The sequence below is a fragment of the Nicotiana tomentosiformis genome, chromosome 4 (assembly GCF_000390325.3).
Source record: "Nicotiana tomentosiformis chromosome 4, ASM39032v3, whole genome shotgun sequence".
NCBI lineage: Eukaryota > Viridiplantae > Streptophyta > Magnoliopsida > Solanales > Solanaceae > Nicotiana > Nicotiana tomentosiformis.
In genome coordinates, this window is record NC_090815.1 from 110,078,923 (window position 1) to 110,099,215 (window position 20,293).

General features: G+C 37.3%; 2 protein-coding genes across 2 annotated transcripts; one reads left to right on the top strand and one right to left on the bottom strand.

Moving 5' to 3' along the window:
• Positions 1–2,406: 2,406 nt before the first annotated feature.
• On the top strand, positions 2,407–7,777 carry LOC104098342 (phosphoenolpyruvate carboxykinase (ATP) 1-like). Its single transcript, XM_009605055.4, has 13 exons — positions 2,407–2,574; positions 2,865–3,134; positions 3,726–3,910; positions 4,197–4,350; positions 4,472–4,556; positions 5,378–5,478; positions 5,696–5,994; positions 6,136–6,309; positions 6,391–6,456; positions 6,557–6,735; positions 6,826–6,995; positions 7,079–7,247; positions 7,341–7,777. Exons 2-13 carry the CDS (start codon positions 2,872–2,874, stop codon positions 7,482–7,484), a joined length of 1,989 nt encoding a protein of 662 aa, XP_009603350.1. The 5' UTR covers positions 2,407–2,574; positions 2,865–2,871; the 3' UTR covers positions 7,485–7,777.
• A 2,876-nt stretch (positions 7,778–10,653) lies between these two features.
• On the bottom strand, positions 10,654–12,473 carry LOC104098343 (ubiquitin-fold modifier-conjugating enzyme 1). Its single transcript, XM_009605056.4, has 3 exons — positions 11,991–12,473; positions 11,691–11,752; positions 10,654–11,086 (listed from the first exon to the last, which is right to left on the bottom strand). Exons 1-3 carry the CDS (start codon positions 12,321–12,323, stop codon positions 10,957–10,959), a joined length of 525 nt encoding a protein of 174 aa, XP_009603351.1. The 5' UTR covers positions 12,324–12,473; the 3' UTR covers positions 10,654–10,956.
• Between the last annotated feature and the right edge of the window lie 7,820 nt (positions 12,474–20,293).

The window sequence follows — 20,293 nt, forward strand, 5'->3', positions numbered from 1 at the left end:
CTTTGTTTTTCCATATTCATATATCAATATCTATTAAATTCTTATATCTTTTTCGAATTTGAAGTGATTATTATTATTTAGATATCATATAAATTTTTATGTTTAATTATTAAATTCGGTTAACCTTGAAAGTGTACATCAATGAAAAATTATTGTAAGACGACTAAAAAATTAACTACCATGTGTTACTAAGTAAATTATCCCATTAAAATATTTTAATAGATAATATGTTTGTCAATTTTTTAAATTTTTATTAAACATATATCCACTTATCAAAAATTTAACAAAGTAAAATTGAAATAATATTTAAGTAACAAAAAAAATCGAAAACCTGAAAAAACCCAATAAAACCAAACCAATCCATACCGATATAGTTGGTTTGATTTGATTTTGATAAAAACCGAATCAATCCGATCCATGTGCATCCCTAATTCCCGTGTGTATCACTCTTCATTTGTTTCTTCGTTCGTAACTTATTTAATAGCCAAATCGAACTAATAAAAGACTTTTATTAATTATGACTATATCAAGCAAACCAAATAAGAAAGTAAACCTATGTTTTGATACTTTGACAAGTCTTCTGTCAAGTTAGGCTACGTATACAACGCCAAATTGGCACAAGTTTGTAGATGAATTAACTTGAATAATGTGTAAAATGACTTGGTATATAATAGGAGTAAATATATATTCTCAATATGCTCAAGTCTCGGCTAGTTGGATAAATTATATTACAGGGGATAACTTTTGATTGAGCCAACGATTCTCTCGTTCAGTTTTACGCTTTCCTCCATTTTTTCATTCTTTTTCCAATTATTTAAAAAATAAACAGTGATCCTACAACTCATTGCCTAAAACAAGAAGCTAATATGGTATTTAATATTTTTACAAGGCCAAGTTGATAAAACCATCATATAAATAAATTACATAGAAATTGCAGATGAGCTGACGATGTATAGCTGCAGCAGCTGCTAATGCAGTAGTAACAGATAGAATAAAGAAGAGAACAAATGCAGAATGTCAAATTTGGCTTTGTGATTACGCCTCTGACGTGTATCCAGCACCCCCCACCCCACCACCCCACTCGCAATACGACTGATTTCTTCGTTTGGCCCCCGAACACTTACGTATATTTGTCCACCCTTATTTCTCACTTCTATTAAATTCCCTAACTCATGACCTTTTCTTCTCTATTTTTTTATTTTATTTTTCCTTATCACTTGATAAAAGAAAATGAAAAAATAATTATTAAGCCTGCTAATTTTGTTAGCGAAGTTCAAAGTTATAGGATTTGTTGTTGCAGCACAGCGTCTAAGCGGGCGTTTGGACATAAGAATCGTAAAATTTCGAAAAAAAATAAATTCTTTTTTTAAAGAAAAAATGATATTTGAAAATTAGAGTTGTGTTTGAATATGAATATAATTTTGAATTATTTTTGAATTTTTATGAGTGATCTGCAATAAAAATTTTGACAAACCGCTTTTTGGATAAAAAATTTATGGCCAAACATTGATTTTATTTTTTTTCTGGAAAAAGTAAAAATAAATTATGGTCAAACCGGCCCTAAGGTTCTAATTAAACGAACTTGTCATCTTCTATCTCCTCTCCATTATTTACGGATCTAATTAATTCATAGAAATTTAGAAAAAGTACCTATCTTATAGTTATCCACGTAAGAAACAATTAGATATGATATATGCTAAAAATTGAATTGTCAAGATCTATCATTTTTTCAGCCAGTTGACTGGTTCTTTACTAATATTAGTTCAAACATCTAATGAAAATAAAAAAGAGCATCTCAATCTTTTATACGATTAAATATTTATGGTAAACACTTCAGTGTTTTTACTAAATTATGGTTAATTATTAGTACATTATCTCATCAAATCACTCAATCGTGCTAAGTTTATGGTTTAATGTAAACACCCATATAAATTATTACAAAAAATTTACTCTGTTAGTCCCGTAAGAATTGAAGGTTAAGATCCATTATCTATATTTCCGGTGTTTGTTCCTCTTTTGAAATTTTCCAGTAGCAAGTAATTCATTTTTAAAGAATTAACCCAAATAATCGTGCACCATATTGCTTAAACTAAAAATAGCCGATAAAGATATAATATATGCATAATTTATGTATTATATGTATATATTTAATGTATAATCTATATATATAATTAAAAAAAATAAAAAGTAAATATGGCCGGATATTATATGTACTTAAGTATTCATGTTCTGAAATTAATTAACGGCCTTACTTGTGCATGTTGTCTTTTTCCAGCCATTTATAACATTTTCTTTTTTAAGTTTCAAAAATCTTATCTTGACAACTCTTTGGGTTATCCATTAACCATGGTTAGCTGAACCGAAGGTTGAAGCGTGTGACAAGGCACTATAAATTCAGCATCTCACTCGCCCAAAAGAACACATCTTTCCATTTGTTGCTTTTCATCTTTGTTCACTTCAAATACAGTGTATGGTTGAACCCTTTCGTTTCAACCCTTTTGCTTAAAATTTCTTTCTTTAAATTCAGCTTTTCTCAGGTCTTCATTCTCATCACCATCTTCCTCTCTGATTCAGGTAATTAGCTCTTCTTTTGATCTCTGTTTTGTTTTCAACATATTAACAAAACGTGAATTTCCAAAATTAACGTAGGAGTTATATATAGTGAAGAAAATGCAAAGGCGGACTCTGAGAATTCACATGAACATATTGCTTTCAGCTCGAATAATAAATAAATAGGCAAAAAAATATATTAAAATACTTGCATATAATAAGATCACACACGTTAATTGGGACATGCCCTAGAAATTTTTAATTGATGGTATTTTTTTTTTTTCTTTCTTTCTTTCTTGTGATTATATTTGCAGGATAAAGATGGCATCAAACGGAAATGGAGAATTTAGTTTCGACAGTAAAAGGAGAAGTGGGCTGCCGAAGATCCAGACACAGAAGACAGACGATGACAACGTGGTTTGCCACGACGACAGTGCTACGCCGGTGAAAGCGCAGACATTGGACGAGTTGCATTCTCTTCAGAAAAAGAAATCAGCGCCCACTACTCCCATTAAGTCCCCCCATGTCTTTGGCGTTGTCGTTTCTGAAGAAGAACGCCAGAAACAACAGCTCCAATCCATTAGGTAATCATAAATACATCCTGTGGTATTACATTTTATTAAATTGCTCGTACGACGTCGTTTTTGCTCGTACGACGTCTTTTTTTTGCGGGCTGAAAATGTGAATAAGAGAAGATAGGATCTTTCTTTGCCGTATTTATCCATTACGCGAAATATAGAGGAAAAAGGAAATCTAATGTCTATGATATCGGTGTGAAATTTAGTGCGTATGACATTGGCCCACATAATATTATCTCAATTTAAAGAGAAAGTTACAGCTCAATTGCTTGCTATAAGCATTTTTATCATGTACGCTACTGTCTCGAGTAGCTACACCCACATATGTTGCCAAAAAGAAAAGATTAAATTAGGAGGTTTTGCTAGTCATTATGATTTGTCACAGTAACTGCATAATATAAACTCGTCGAACTTTTTCATTTTTCAATTACTTACGTGTTTATCACAACCCAAAAATAATCAAAAAGAAATTTTCTTAAAAAGGTTAAAGTTGTGATCTAGTGGTAACGTATCCCCACTACAAGTGGAAAATTACTATTCCACCTAAAAAATTTGGTAACATGCTAAACTTGTTGTTTTTTCACTATCTAAAAATAGTGCGTCATTGGCATCATTGACACGAGAGACTGGTCCAAAGGTGGTGAAAGGAGACCCGGCAAGGCAAGCGGAAACGCCGAAGGTGGCACAGTCACATGCAACTCACTACAACCACGCGCCTACCCTTAACATTAGTGACAGTGCCCTCAAGTTCACTCACATTCTCTACAATCTCTCTCCTGCTGGTAAATAATTTTCTATCCTAGTACTACTATTACACCTACATCTCTCTTGACTCTTTCACTAGATCTAATAATATAATAGTGCCTACCCACCACCCTCCCTTTTATTTTTCTTGAACTCTTGTGCCATTTTCAAATTTTATTTAGAAAGTCTTAATGTACTATATCATACAAATCTTTTCTTACTCTGATGATTTTACTACTTTGGTTAAATATTGTAGGAAAAAAGGGCTATTTTTGTATGGTTAAACGCGAATAAAGTTTACTTTTTATGTCTTCCATTTTGTAGAGCTGTATGAGCAAGCAATCAAGTATGAGAAGGGGTCATTTATCACGTCGAGTGGTGCATTGGCCACACTTTCGGGAGCCAAAACGGGCCGTTCCCCTAGAGACAAGCGTGTTGTTAGAGACGAAACCACTGAGAAAGACCTTTGGTGGGGAAAGTAAGTTCCCTGTTTTTGAAAATATTATTACACGTATATATATATAAATCGTTTAGATGTGATATTAATTTTTTAGTTTGTAGTGTCACTTTCTAACGTTTATTGATTTTTTTTGTAACAGGGGCTCACCCAATATCGAAATGGACGAGCAGACTTTCTTAATCAACAGAGAAAGAGCTGTTGATTACCTGTGCTCATTGGAGAAGGTATTTAATTACTTGATTTTCTTAAAACAATATTTTCATTTCAGTAAAGTCTGCTTTCATAATCAGTTTTAACATGCACTATAGATCGCTTAACTTATATATCCACTTGGTTATTAATGTCAACGACATAAAAATTATGCTTCTGCCTTGCTTAGTGCTATCCCATCATCATCTACATCACTGCGTTTATTTGCCGCCTAAAAGTATTAAGTATAAGTACCTAATTAAAAATAGAGTCGGTCAATTAATAATTTAATTCCTGAACTTTAGGAGATAGATAGTACTCACTACTCAGTCCATAGTCATTCTTTGATAATCTATAGGCGTGCCTTATTTATCATATATAAATAAAATACTACTAATGATATTTATGGAGCAAACGCCTTATTTCACATAAGTAAAATACTACTACCGGAGCAAACTATTTGCAGTCCTTTTTTTGTCGTGGTATATGAAATGGCTACAGTAGTAGTTGTCACAAATTTTATGTTACATTGTCTTATTCAGTCCTTATTTCCTGGTTGCTTCTTACAGCAATTGATGTAAACTGTTCTTAATCCCATTAAAGATAGAGCATGGCCACAGCCCACAGGATATTAGGCACTTATGGTTATGGTGCAACATAATCTCCTATCTTCTTTTAGGAATGGGGTATACTCAATAATTGAAATATCTTTCCACCCTTTAATGAATATGTACACATATTTTCTTGATTTTTGGGTTCCAATATGGAGGAAATATCTGCCCATTCATATCTGACTATTTGCTAGTTACTACTTACTAGGCTGTCGAAATGTTAAACAACTTGGGTCTCATTTCAGGTGTACGTGAATGATCAGTTCCTCAACTGGGATCCAAACAATCGTATCAAAGTTAGAATTGTATCTGCCAGAGCCTATCACTCCTTGTTCATGCACAACATGTAAGCAACTGATCAATATTCATTTTAAAACTGTCTGTTTTTACATTCTTGTGTGTTACAGGTCACCAGATAAGTATCCTCTACTTTTACAAATGCATATTATCTGTCTTAAGATTTTACAACCAGTAAAGAGTTAGCCATAGTTAATAAAAGGAATACAAAAGATGTAAATTAAAACATGTTAGTGAGTGCAATGGAATAACGGGGTCGGTGACAGGTGTATCCGACCCACTGCTGAAGAGCTGGAGGAATTTGGTACTCCGGACTTCACAATATACAATGCTGGTCAATTCCCATGTAACCGTTACACCCACTATATGACTTCCTCCACTAGCATAGACGTCAATCTTGCTAGGAAGGAAATGGTCATCCTTGGCACACAGTATGCTGGGGAAATGAAGAAAGGCCTTTTCAGCCTAATGCACTATCTAATGCCTATGCGCCAAATCCTCTCTCTACACTCTGGCTGCAATATGGGAAAAGAAGGAGATGTTGCCCTCTTCTTTGGTTTATCAGGTATACTATCAAGGAATTGGTGGAGCAGCGATCGTTCGTGCCATCTAATTAACCTTACATATCTTACAGCAAAATTTGCTTTTTTTGTTTCCATAAACATTTCATGTTTCTCTTTATGCACTTTCTTGTTCATCTTATTAGGAACTGGGAAGACAACACTGTCTACTGACCACAATCGATACCTGATTGGAGATGACGAACACTGCTGGAGTGGTCATGGTGTCTCAAACATCGAGGGAGGTTGCTATGCCAAATGCATAGACCTTTCAAGGGAGAAGGAGCCTGATATCTGGAATGCCATCAAGTTTGGCACTGGTATATTTTCTGATGATTGATGATGTCTTGACATTATTTACTGTCAAGTTACCCAAATTGATATGCTTGTTCTCTATACAGTGCTGGAAAATGTAGTTTTCGAAGAACATACTCGAGAAGTGGATTATGCAGACAAATCTGTAACAGGTAATAACTTTTGTTGAATTGAATAGCGATTTTTCATCTCGTAGTCTTGAATCACTTATTGATTTTGCTTCATCGCTATAATGGAATGGTTTGATTGCAGAGAACACCAGGGCAGCATATCCAATTGAATACATTCCAAATGCTAAAATACCATGTGTTGGTCCTCATCCGAAGAACGTCATTCTTCTTGCATGTGATGCATTTGGCGTGCTCCCGCCAGTCAGCAAATTGAACTTGGCGCAGACAATGTACCACTTTATCAGTGGCTACACAGCTTTGGTAATATAAACATTAAATCTGACATGCCTCACAAATTACAATCAAGATATACAGATGTAATGATTATTGCTTTGACAATATATTTCACAGGTGGCAGGAACCGAGGATGGTATTAAGGAGCCTACAGCAACATTTTCAGCATGTTTTGGTGCAGCATTTATTATGCTTCATCCAACAAAATATGCAGCTATGTTGGCTGAGAAAATGAAGAAACATGGAGCTACAGGATGGCTTGTGAACACCGGCTGGTCAGGTGGAAGGTAAAGATAATACTAAGATCACTCGCCATAATATTTAATGCATTCGGATTATATAGGTAACAAATCTCTTTTTTTATGACCAGCTATGGATCAGGTCGCCGTATTAAGTTAGCATACACAAGGAAGATCATCGATGCTATCCACTCCGGAGCCCTTTTGAATGCAAATTACAAGAAGACAGAGGTATTTGGACTGGAGATTCCAACTGAACTCGAGGGTGTACCTTCCGAGATTCTTGATCCTATGAACACTGTAAGTAATTAGCATACACTTCAGCATCGTCTAATTGCTATATTCTGCAAAATAACTTTGTGCTAAAATGTATAATCTCATATGTTGCTACAGTGGCCTGACAAGAAGGCTCACAAGGATACCCTGTTGAAGCTGGGAGGTCTCTTTAGGAAGAATTTTGAGGTATTCACAAACTACAAGATCGGAACTGATAACAACCTGACTGAGGAAATCCTGGCCGCTGGTCCAAATTTCTAAATGAAGTATTTGACTGAGTAATGGGGTTGGAGAAATTATGATCTAATATTAAAGAAAAAAATAAGATAGCCAGAAAACATATGTAAATTATTTCTGTGCTAGATTTTACTTGTAACTGGCCAAGAAGGAGGTTTCACATCCATGAGTCGTTGTCCTTTTTCTTCCTTTTTTTTTTCGTTTCTTTGGGGTTGTTTTGTTTTCTGGTGAGGTTGAGGTTGAGGCGGAGGTCATATTTGTTACACTTGATTCACTTGTGCTGTAATTTCTTCAGTCAATAACAAAAGCTTCATATCCATCTGTTTCTCCTTTATTTCATGTCAGAACAATCTTAGGATAGCAATTCAAAGAGGAACTGGAACGTTAAGTAAGAAAAGGAAGAGAGAATATCATTTTCCGTTGTTCCATCTAAGAACAAAAATGAGAAGGCAAAATTTTCCTTTTGTTTTGCTTTTGGTGTTCCATAAAAGGAAATATTTGTGATACGAGAATTTGCATTTTTCTCGAGCACTATATGCTTATGACTATTATCAAACGAACTGACGCAAGTCACAGCCCTCAACTTGTTAACAGTCTCGTATTGCCAAAGTCTGTTCATTTCAGACATGTTTATGCTCTGCATTAGAGCTACAACTATTGAAATCTGACGTCTATTACACCAGTTGCTTTACCATCTAACTTTTGGTGCTTGACTTGAGCCTAAATTTAATTTGAATGTTCAACTAAGGCACATTTGTTACTACAAGTGGGCAAAGGGAAGCTTAATTGCGGATCAAGTGGTGAAGAACTGAAAAAGTAACAAACAGACAAACATGTTTTGAAGTTTGTCCATGCTGTTAAAGCAGCCACATACTAGTACAATGGCTTATCAGCTTGGCATAAGTAATCTAGGAATTGTAAACTGTTGAGTCCTTCTGTGTTAGCCAAGAGGGTAACGCTTAAAATTTCAGGAACTAGTCCATGACCGCCATCTCTTTCACAGTGAGCCTAATTGCTTCTCAGCCAAAAATCAGCAGAGTAACATTCTGAGAGAGCTTTTGTGTATCTGTATGTCCGAAAAGAACCTCTTCTTTTTCTTGTATCCTTTTTTGAAGAATAACGACATCCTTCTCGGGTCTTAATCACCATGTTTTCAGCCCGTGATATCGGACTGTAGACAAGCTTAGAACTTAGTCAAGAGAAAGGTTTTTAAAAGCATTACGAGCAAACTTGCTGAGGCTGCTCTGCAACATGTTCAAACCAAGGAATCTGTTCAGCATAAGTTGAGTCAATGTTTTGTACGTAAAGAATGAATTCTTATTTCTCGCTAACTCTATTCTTCTAAAATTTTCTGCAGCTGTTGTCATGTTAGTAATAAACTTTCTGAGGGCATGAACTGTCGTGAAACATTTTTCCAGTTTGATTCTATAGACAAGAGGCCGAGTTGTCTAGATGAGGAAGTGATGTTGTAAACCTTAACGCTTAGAGCCATGGACAACAAATGTTTATATTCTTTTCCTTAACGGATTTTATCTTAAGTAGTTACATTTGACGCTAGAATGCATATTAAGTTTGACCGGAATGGATACTGCATCTCAATTTCTTCTTCATTTCCTTTATGTAGTAAGTACGTGACAAATAAAAGACATGGCCTATGCTTGCTCTCAACAAACCAAAATTATTCTTCCCGTACCTCACTTGCGCCCAGGCTTCTTTCAACCCTAGGCATAGTGATCTGACAGAGCCCAGCTGCGCCACAACTAGCCAGTCATTTGCCTTTATCGGAGTAGTTACACAAATGCATACATTATCAACATGTAAGAACAGATCAAACTGCTGACAAGCGGTTTGTTACAATGGGATGCTACTGGTGCAAAGTTGACAAATTTCAAAGATGGGAGAGAATGAAATAATATCCAAACAACACTAGCCAATGCTGTATAAGACATCTGCATGTGACTGCTGAAAGAATGTAACCAGATGATAAGGCTTCACACCAGTAAGGGAGAAATAAGCACCCTGAGGCTTATTAACATTGAAAATACAGATAAACTTCAATATGACACATTGGTCCCAGGTAGACACATTTTTTTTAAGAAAAAGGTAAGCGTCCAAGGTAGATTGATTGCCTCTAGCTTTTGAGGGAATCTAGGTACAAGATATTCCCAAATTGTTGGATTTCATTTTCCAAAGCACCCCAACTCTTACAGAACTGGTTACCTTAAGTCATATGAACGACATACAAGGCAAGCAATAGGTACTTGGTAGCAACTAGTATCAAGAATTATACTATTATAGGTTTTCCGCAGACTTCGAGGAGCTCCAGTGCCTCAAATTTGAAGCAGCCTTTGACACCACTTGATCTGGGAAGACTATTAGTGCTATACAAACACCATGTCATGGTCCAAGGACAACATAAAAAAGAAATGCAAGGAAAGCAAAAAGTAACTGCATAAAATCACATAGAGCCATCAGTTTGCCCAATTTTGGAAGGTCGGGATAGGAAAGCAGATGCAAATAGCAAACAACTGAAGAAGGATTATATCCATAACAAGGTGCCACGAAAAAACGGGATGCACACCACTAACCCAAAAAATTTGAAAATAAAGTGCACATTAAAGAACTAAGCAAATAGGACAGTTGTATCTATAAGTTTAGGTTTCACAAGGCTTGGAAAACATGAGAATTTTGCCTCCTTTGAATGATTCATGAAGCAACAGGAAGGAAACCACTGGTCCAAATAAGTTTAAAGGAAATAAATCACACATTCAAAGACTAGGTAAATATGAAAGATGAATCTCAAAGTTCTGGTTTCACAAGGCTTGAATAGCAAGAAAATTTGCCTCCTCAATATGAATCATGAAACTAGACGAAATAAATTTGAGGGCATAAAGCACAAGCTCAAAGAACTCAGCACATTTGACAGTTGCATCTCAAAATTCCAGCTTCACAAGGCTTGAATAACTAGAAATTTTGACTACTCAATATAATTCATGAAAAAACAGGACGGGCACCAATAGTCCTAATAAATTAGAGGGCATAAAGCACAAGTCAAAAACTCAGCATTTATGACAGTTCTGCATATAAGTTCAGGTTCCGCAAGGCTCAAATAGAAATTTTGCCTCCTCAATGTGATTCATAAATAACAGGAAGGACATCACTAATCCAAATAAATTGAGGCATAATGCAGATGTTCAACGAACTCAGCAAATAACAGTAGCATCTCAAAGTTGCTGTTTCACAAGGTTCTAATTTTTCAAAAGCAAAAGTTTCTAATGACATGACATTTTGCCTGCTCAATATCATTCATGTAAAGAAGGAACAGAACCACTAGTCCAAACAAATTGAGGGCATAAAGCACATGAAACTTTGACTCCCCAATATTATTCATTTATGATGGATTTGAGGGGGAAAGGTACAATTTCAAAGATGACCATAAAGTTTACAGTTGTATCTTGGGATTACGTTTCATCAATACTTAAAATTCATCTCCTTGTCAAGATTCACTGGATGAGGCCACATCATCTTTGTGTTTAATCATGCCAGAATCAACAAGAATAGGAATCTCCGCTGCAAGCCATGGTGCAAGACCTAAACAGAGCGCATGTGCTATGCCAAATCTGGGGCTGAATGAATACCAAAGTCAGTTTTAAGTCACTCTTTCATTTCCATAAAGTGAAAATACAACAACAACAACAACAACAACAACCCAGTGAAATCCCACTAGTGGGGTCTGGGAAATCATATGTATGTATGTGTGTGTGTATATATATATATATATATATATATATATACACACACACACATATGTGTGTGTGTGTGCATGTGTGTATTTTGGTTGTTAATCTACCGCAGCGTTCTCTTTTATCAAGGCACATTGCTAGATTGAATGCATAACAAGTGCAGCCCCCGAAATTGGGAAGCATTGGAAACCAAAATGGACCAATCCAAAAAAACAAAAAGGAAACAAATTGTATGTTGTTGTCTACCATATTGAAGATTCAAACGCAATGCAAGCCGGTCCATACAGTACGGTTCTTAAAAGAAAGAGTGGAGTGCAGGTGAACTAACAGAACCCGAAACACCCAAAACAATCAGGTAGACTGATAACGGCTTCCTAGGATGCTATCATAGACCCTCCCTCCCTCCTCCCCCCCAAAAAACAATTATGAATTATCAAAAATTCACAGAAATCCAACCTCAATCCAAATCAAAGAGAAGAATAATTACCAATTCTTCGCCCATAGCGGCTTGAAATGCACCGTCAAGCATATTTTCCCTCCTCTATACATCTACACAATCAAAAAATAACAATAATAATCAATCATACATATCAATTAAACTACACCCCAACTCCAAACTAATTTGATTCAGCTATACAAATCTTATTTATGTATTCCACTCTATTCACACCCATTTTCATTTGAATACCGCTAAATAATTCGTCTTTTAGATAAATTAGGGTTTTTGACCATCCTGAATTCGTCTCTAAATGAAATATAATCAGAAGACACAGAAAAAAGAAGTAACCTTTTCAGTTTTGCCATCGAGTTCAGGCAATTCGAGTTCAGGAGCAGTGGCAGGATAAGTAACAGGGATATCGAACTGGAGATCAAACTCGTACTTGAGAAGGTTATGCACGTACCAACACTTACCCTTCCAACGAGTACCTTCAGGATTAGCCGCAGATATACGGAACCAATCGTTGTCTTTGGATTTGTTCATTGATGTATAGGCGATTAGGGCCTTGTACTCTTCCTTTAAACGGCTTGTCCATGCCGCGCCGTCGCGTGGACCCGCCTTGGTGGTCAACAACGGGATCTGAGTGAGGGTTGATTTCGTATTCGGATCCCAACCCTCCATTTCGTAATTTGCCGGAGAATTTTGATGACCTTTGTTCTTGCTCTGTGTCTGATGAATACAGGAGTTAATTGTATCAAAGTGTGAATAGTTTTCACAGCTGCGTGTCTTTTCTGTTAGATTCGGATTCGGACCCACCCAATACGAACCTTGGATTTTAGGTTGAAGAATTAACCAAATAGATATCCACCCAAACTGCTTAAACTAAAAATAACTAATAAATATAATATATATATATTATATTTATTAGTTATTTTTAGTTTAAGCAGTTTGGGTGGATATATATATATTATATATAAAATTTCATGTATAATATTTGTATAATAGTATATAATCAATATATGATCTATATGTAGTAGATAGAAAAAATAAATAATAAATTTAATTAGCTATTTATATAAAGATTGCAATAATAGTCCCTACTTCTGAAAAAAATAGGAGCATGTTTGGGTTAGCATATAGTAAATAGTTGATAAACTTAAATTGTTAAAAAGATATTTTGTGTGTTTAAACTGATTTTATAAATAAACAAGTACGTATTTTGATAATAGTGTTGAAACTGATAATAAGCAATCGATATGTTTGATTAAAAAAAATGCTGATAAATTATTTTTAATAAAAATAACTAAAATACCTTTAAACTTTTTATACAAAAATTATAAATTTAAAAGTTCTTTTGTAACGAAAAGGTGCTGAACATGGAATGAAGGGAAAGTTTGGAGTTTTGTTTTGGGAAAAGGTATTTTGTGAATTAAAAACTATTATTAAAATAGTAAAAAAATTGATCAAATAAAATGTACTCATCAACTGAAAAGCAATTAGTTTGGAGAGCCCAACTTATTGATTTTCACTAACTTTGAATTATAAGCAAATTGACTTATAATGGAATGGTAACATATAACTCATATGTATGGCTCAATAATGTCATTTATGCCTTTTAAGTTATGTGCTTGACTAACCAAGTATAATTCTATATTTATAGTTAGTTTTTATTTTAAAATAGTTCGCCTAATGTTTTGAATTGCATAGTGATGGTAGGCTATAATCCCGTATTTTAATCGCTTATTGCATTCTAATTCAATGCATTTTACTTGTGTTGAGCTTTAATTAGTAGTGTTTTGCACTTATTTATATTTTATGCCGTGTATGAGTGATTTTCGCGTTATGTTGATGTTGTGGAGCTAATTCGAGCTATTTGGAGCTTTGAAGTGTGAGTAGAAGCCCAATCAATTAAGTCGGGATCACGTTCGGGGATCGAAAACCAAGTCTGAACATCAAAAAGTGAGAAAACGAATTCACTCTGAGAAAATTACACTACCGCCCCGCGGGCCTCATAGCGCTAGTGCAATTTTCCTACAAAGTGAAAAAAACTCAATTCCTAGCTAAATTTACACTGCCGCACCGCATGGGGCGGCGCGGTAGTACAAAAAGTGGCTAGAAATGATTTTTTGGCACGTTCTGGAATTCCCTACATTCGCGTCGCATGGGGCGGCGCGCGGCGCGGCAGTACAAAAAGTGGCTAGAAATAATTTTTTAGCACGTTCTGGAATTCCCTACATTCGCGTCGCATGGGCGGCGCGGTAGCACAAAAATATTAGAGTGACTTCCCATTTCCGTAAAAAAAAAAAGGCTAGTCTCATCAGGAGTTTGTTTTGGGGGCGGCTTAAATACACCAAAACACCATTTTAGATGGACTTTTGACACATTTTCGACCTAAGGAGGCTAAAAATGAACGCAAGGATTTAATCATTCCCTCCTCTCTCAAGATCTGTGTTTGGATTGAATTTATGTTTTCCTATACTTTAGTTATATTTGTGAGGAACTTCTTGATGTCTATGGAGTAGTTCCCTTTGGGTTTTGATGGATTTGGTGTGTTGATGATTGTTTATGGATTATAACTCTATTTTATATATTTGAATCGATTTTGGAAGATTTGATTGTAGCATATATATTCACTTGTTATTGTAATCGAAAGAGGCATAACTTGTGATATCTTTGCATTATAGTGTTGGTTGAGTTCATAGATTCTTCTAAGTAATCGAAAGAGGCTAGTTGAATCATTGATTAAATCTAGTTAGGAGAACAATCGAAAGAGGTTTTCCTAAAGACCGATCCACTACGCATTCTTGCATATCTTCACTGTGCTTAAATTGGTTCATCTCGTGAGGTTAAGACTTAATCGAGAGAAAATTTTTTGCTAAACGTGTAAACTAATAATAGAGTGAATTCGAGAGACTCACTTGAACATTGGAAGTGAATTATCTAGAGTTAGATCTCAAACAATTATCTTGCACTTATTCTGTCAAAATCCTATCCTCTTCCATTACAACAACAACAACCTAGTAAAATCCCACTAATGGGGTCTGGGAAGGGTAGTGTATACGCAGACCTTACCCCCTACCCCGAAAGAGTAGAGAGGTTGTTTCTGAAAGACCCTCGGCTCAAAAAAAAAGGACAAAATGAGACAATATTAGTATCACAACAGCAATCATAGAAAAAATAGTAACATCATGAAATCCAGAAGAAAGATGCAAAGCAGAGGAAGACAATATTAGTATCACCACAACAATCATAAGAAAAATAGAAACACCATAAAATCTAGAAGAAAGATGCAAAGCAAAAACGATAGCTAGTAAATAGGACCTGCACTGAAAAGCGAAATAGTAAGACACAACATTGCCACCAGCTATCATAGACAAAAATCCTACATGGCTAGTCCCACAATGGTATGAAGTAAGGCACGACTCAACTACCTCATAACCTACAACCCTAATACTCGACCTCCACATCTTCCTATCAAGTGTCATGTCCTCAGAAATCTGGAGCCTCGCCATATCCTGCCTGATCACCTCTCCCCAATACTTCTTAGGTCGCCCTCTACCTCTTCTCGTGCCCTCCACAACCAGCCGCTCACACCTCCGTACCAGAGCATCTGGGCTTCTCATCTGAACATGTCTGAACCATCTAAGCCTCGCTTTCCGCATCTTGTCATCAATGGGAGCCACGTGCACCTTCTCCCGAATATCATCATTCCTAATTTTATCTATTCTAGTATGCCCTCACATCCACCGCAACATCCTCATCTCTGCTACTTTCATCTTCTGGATATGTGAGTTTTTAACATGCCAACACTCAGCCCATACATCATGGTCGGTCTAACCACCGCTTTATAGAACTTACCTTTGAGTATCAGTGGCACTATCTTGTCACACAGGACTCCAGATGCTAACCTCCACTTAATCCATCCTACTCCAATACGGTGTGTGACATCCTCGTCGATCCCCCCCCCCAGATAACCAAACCAAGGAATTTGAAGTTGCCTCTACTCGGGATGACCTGCGAATCAAGCCTCACATCCACGCCCATTTCCCCTGGCTTAGCACTGAACTTACACTCCAGGTATTCCGTCTTCGTCCTGCTCAGCTTGAAACCCTTAGACTCAAGAGCCTGTCTCCAAACCTCCAGCCTCTCGTTAACACCGGCTCGTGACTCATCAATCAGAACTATGTCATCAGCGAATAGCATGCACCATGGCACATCTCCTTGAATATGGTGTGTTAACGCGTCCATCACCAGGGCGAATAATAACGGACTAAGCGCAGAACCTTGGTGTAACCCCATTACAATCGAAAAATGCTCAGAGTCGCCTCCTACTGTCCTAACCCGAGTCTTAGCCCCATCATACATGTCCTTAATCGCCATAATGTAAGGAACTGACACACCTTTTGCCTCCAGGCATCTCCAGAGAACTTCTCTAGGAACCTTGTCATACGCTTTCTCTAGGTCAATAAACAACATGTGCAGATCCTTCTTCCTCTCTATGTACAGTTCCACCAACCTTCTAACAACGTGTATAGCTTCTGTAGTCGAACGACCCGGCATGAACCCGAACTGGTTGTCGGATACAGACATTGCCATCCTCACCCTCGCTTCAACCACCCTCTCCCACACTTTCATGGTATGACTCAGTAATTTTTATACCCTTATAATTGTTACAACTCTGGATATCACCTTTGTTCTTATACAATGGAACCACCGTACTACACCTCCACTCATCCGGCATCCTCTTTGCCTTATAAATAACATTAAACAACCTAGTCAACCACTCCAAACCTGCCCCTACTCATCTTACGCATAGCTCCCACGACCGCCTCAACCTCGATACGCCTGCAGTACCCAAAGTCACGGTGACTCTCGGAATGCTCCAATTCACCTAGCACAATATCCCGATCCCCTTCTTTATTCAGAAGTTTATGAAAGTAAGTCTGCCATCAATACTCTACCATATTCGTCTTTGATGCATCTCACTTGGTCCAAATCCCGAGACTTCCTCTCTCTCAACTTGGCCAGTCAGAATAACTTCTTCTCCCCACTTTATTTCCCCAATTACTCGTATATACGACCATAAGTCGCAGTCTTAGCCTCCGTGACCGCCAGATTAGCCTCCTTCCTGGTTGCCTTATACCTTTCCATGCACACTCTCATCTCCTTCTCACCTATGCTCCCCATTAACTTCAGGTATGCCGCCTTCTTTGCTTTTACTTTACCTTGGATCACTTCATTCCACCACCAGTCTCCTTTGTGCCCGCCAGAGATGCCCGTCGAGACCCCTAACACCTCTCTCACACCCTCCTTAATACACTCTGATGCCGCTGACCACATAGTGCTCGTGTCACCACTGCTTGGGCTTTATCCTTAGTTAAGGCTCTCCACTTGATTCTCGGTCGTCCTCGAGTAGACATTTTTCTCCTCTTTAACATAATACCAACGTCCATCACCAAGAGCCTATGCTGCATCGCGAGTATCTCACCCAGAATCACCTTGCAATCCTTGCACAACCCTCTGTCACACTTCATGAGGAGGAGATAGTCAATTTAAGTCTTCGCCACCGCATTTTGAAAAGTAACCAAATGCCTCTCCCTCTTCCGAAAGCTAGAGTTCGCAATCACCAACCCAAAATCCTTAGCGAAGTCCAACAACGATGTACCTCCTCCGTTCCTCTCCCCAAAACTGAAGCCTCCGTGCACCTCACCATAACCACTTGTGGTCGACCTAATATGCACATTGAAATCCCCTCCTATGAATAACTTCTCAGCAGGCGGAACCTGGTGCACAATCTCATATAACCCTTCCCAAAAGCGCTGTTTAACCTCCTTATCTAGGCCCACATACGGCGCATAGGCGCTAACAATGTTTAGGGTGCACTCTCCAACCACCAACTTAATAATCATCAATCTATCATTCACTCGTCTAGCCTCAACCACAGACTCTCTAAGTTCCCTATCCACCAAGATGCCCACTCCATTCTTACCTTTCTAGACTCCTGAGTACTAAAGTTTATACCCGTCAGCGTCCCTCGCCCTCGACCCTACCTACCTTGTCTCCTGGACACATGCTATATTGACCCTCATCTTTTGGAGGATCTTCGCCAACTCTATAGATTTACCTGTCAATGTACCTACGTTCCATGACCCAATTATCAACCTACACACACCCTTTTCCCTTTACCTCCCTTGCCTCCCGCCCCACCCCCCATTCCCCTGAGGACATGACCTCACTCGACCATCCCAGACCACAGCCACTATACCTACAACAGAGTAAGGGGAATCATTATCACACACAAGGCAACAGACCAAACCAGAAGAACACAAGTTGCAACAACAGGCACACTAATACGGTGAATAAACTAATATGAAGTAAGATGACAACAATTTAACTCACACAACAAAGGAAAACTGGAAAATGGGAGGTACTAACTCCCGCGAGTAGAATAGTAAATTCGAAGCAAGAACAATAGAACCTGAAGTCACAACGAGTGCCGAGAAAGGTGTTGTCTGTAACAGCTATGTTTTGAAAGTTCCCACCCGCTTCGCCCGATGCTCGCCAAAAAATTATCTCAGCCGCCACCGCCGCTAGGCTAGATCAGTGCGCCAGAAAATAGGGGAACGGGGGGTGGAAGAGACGAGGTATAGGGGAGAGAAAGGAAGGAAAAGAAGAAAAGGAAAATATAAAAAGGGGCAAATCTGGAAAGCAAAGGGGGGAGGGAGTAACGGGGAAGAAGAAGAAAGTAGGAGAGAGGGGGGGAGAAGACTGGGGTGGGTGGTGTGGTGTGGGGGTCTTACCTGGTCTGGTAGTCGCCGGAGGTCCGGTGAATGGTATGTTAGAGAGATCAGAGAGAGACGTTAGAGCTTGCACGAGACAGTGCGTTCTTTTCAACAATAGAGAAAGCAAAGGAAGGATAGTCACTAGTCACTATCCTCTTCCATTGATAACCTTAATTGCTTATTCCTTGTTTCGATAGTCACTAGTCAATAGCTGTAGATTTTAGATTCCTAGTTAAATTTTTATTATTAATCATATAAATCTCAACTATTGATCCTCCTGGATAACAATCAAGCTAGAAACTACGAGAATACTATTTAACTCCAATCCATGTGGACACGATATTATACTATACTATATTTGACTAGCGAGCACAATTTAAGTGTATGTTTTGCGTTCGTCACATAGTTCAACTTAGCCTGAAGTGAACTCCAAGAACTAACCTATAATCACAACGCCCTGAAGTTCAAAAAGCGGATATCTTAGGATTTTTAAAGTTCTGATTCAAAATATTTTGCAAACACTAACAATATTTTAAGCAAAAACTAATTTCAAACAATTAAAAAAGTAAGTAATATATATATATATATATATATATACTACTTACGTGTGTGTGTGTGTGTGTGTTTGAATTTTGATTTGATCTAGCCGTCAAATTCCTGACATTTTCAAGTGAACTTTGGTCTAACTAGTTGTCACGACCCAAATTCAGGTGACCGGCACTCGGTACACTACCCGACCCGAGTGAACCAACTCATGTGAAACACCCCAACCATATGCATAGATAAATAATTTATTATGGAAGCCATTAAAAAATTTTATACATTTTCAAATCAAATTATGAAATATTTTTCATATCCAAAACCATACATAAAGAATTTCATAAGAATAATGAAATCAAAATAAAATATATATTATTTCATATATGTCGTGTACAATTCCATCATACCACCTAACATAACTATCTATGGAGGCTTTACTAAAGAATAGATGTAAACACTTAAGACAATTCCTAACTAAAAGAAAATGAGAACAATATGATAGCTACCACGGAATAAAGTGTAGCCTCACCATATACCTCAGGAAGAGAGTCATCCTAACCCTGTCCATATGTCACGTGTCACACATCATCCTGAAACATGTAACGTAAGCAAGGCCCCGGAGAGGGCTGAGTACACCACCATGGTGCTCAATAAGTGTCATGGACTCTCTCCAACTCAAGCTACTGGGACAAGTCTTTACAAAATTAATGCTTTTGTATCAAGTCTGTACAGAACGATAATAATTATATCAATTCATGCTTTTTATTATTTTAAATAAAAGATGAGTGAAATATAAACCATGATATAAACTTCTAAAATATCTATATCAATCATATAAAATTATTTCAATTACATTAAGTCACTGAAATCACTTCCGTCTCCTTACGCCTAAACATAAGAAAATAACTTTTTTATCTCCATCACCGACACAAGAAAGTCAACTAGGTTATGTACCTAGTGGCAAGTATCATATACCCTACTTACTCAGGTCATCTCATCGCAGTGACGTACGAATCGACTCAGGCATGCTAATAATAGCACAAAATAGTACCCTCTCGAGGAAGGGCACTTTGTCGTAGTTTATACCACAAAGTATCCATCTACGCCTACACTGTCACGTGTAGTTTCATGACGACGAACATGATATATCCGAAGCCATTCTCGGTGAACACAAGTAACTCCCAAAACATTTAATATTCCAAAAATAGATTCCTAGCGTAGTAGCCTCAAAGAATCTATTTTATTAAATCATATCTCATGGCCAAACTAAACAATTTGAACAAAATCAAATACAAAATCTTTTTCATGTTAAAGCCCTTAGTAATTTAT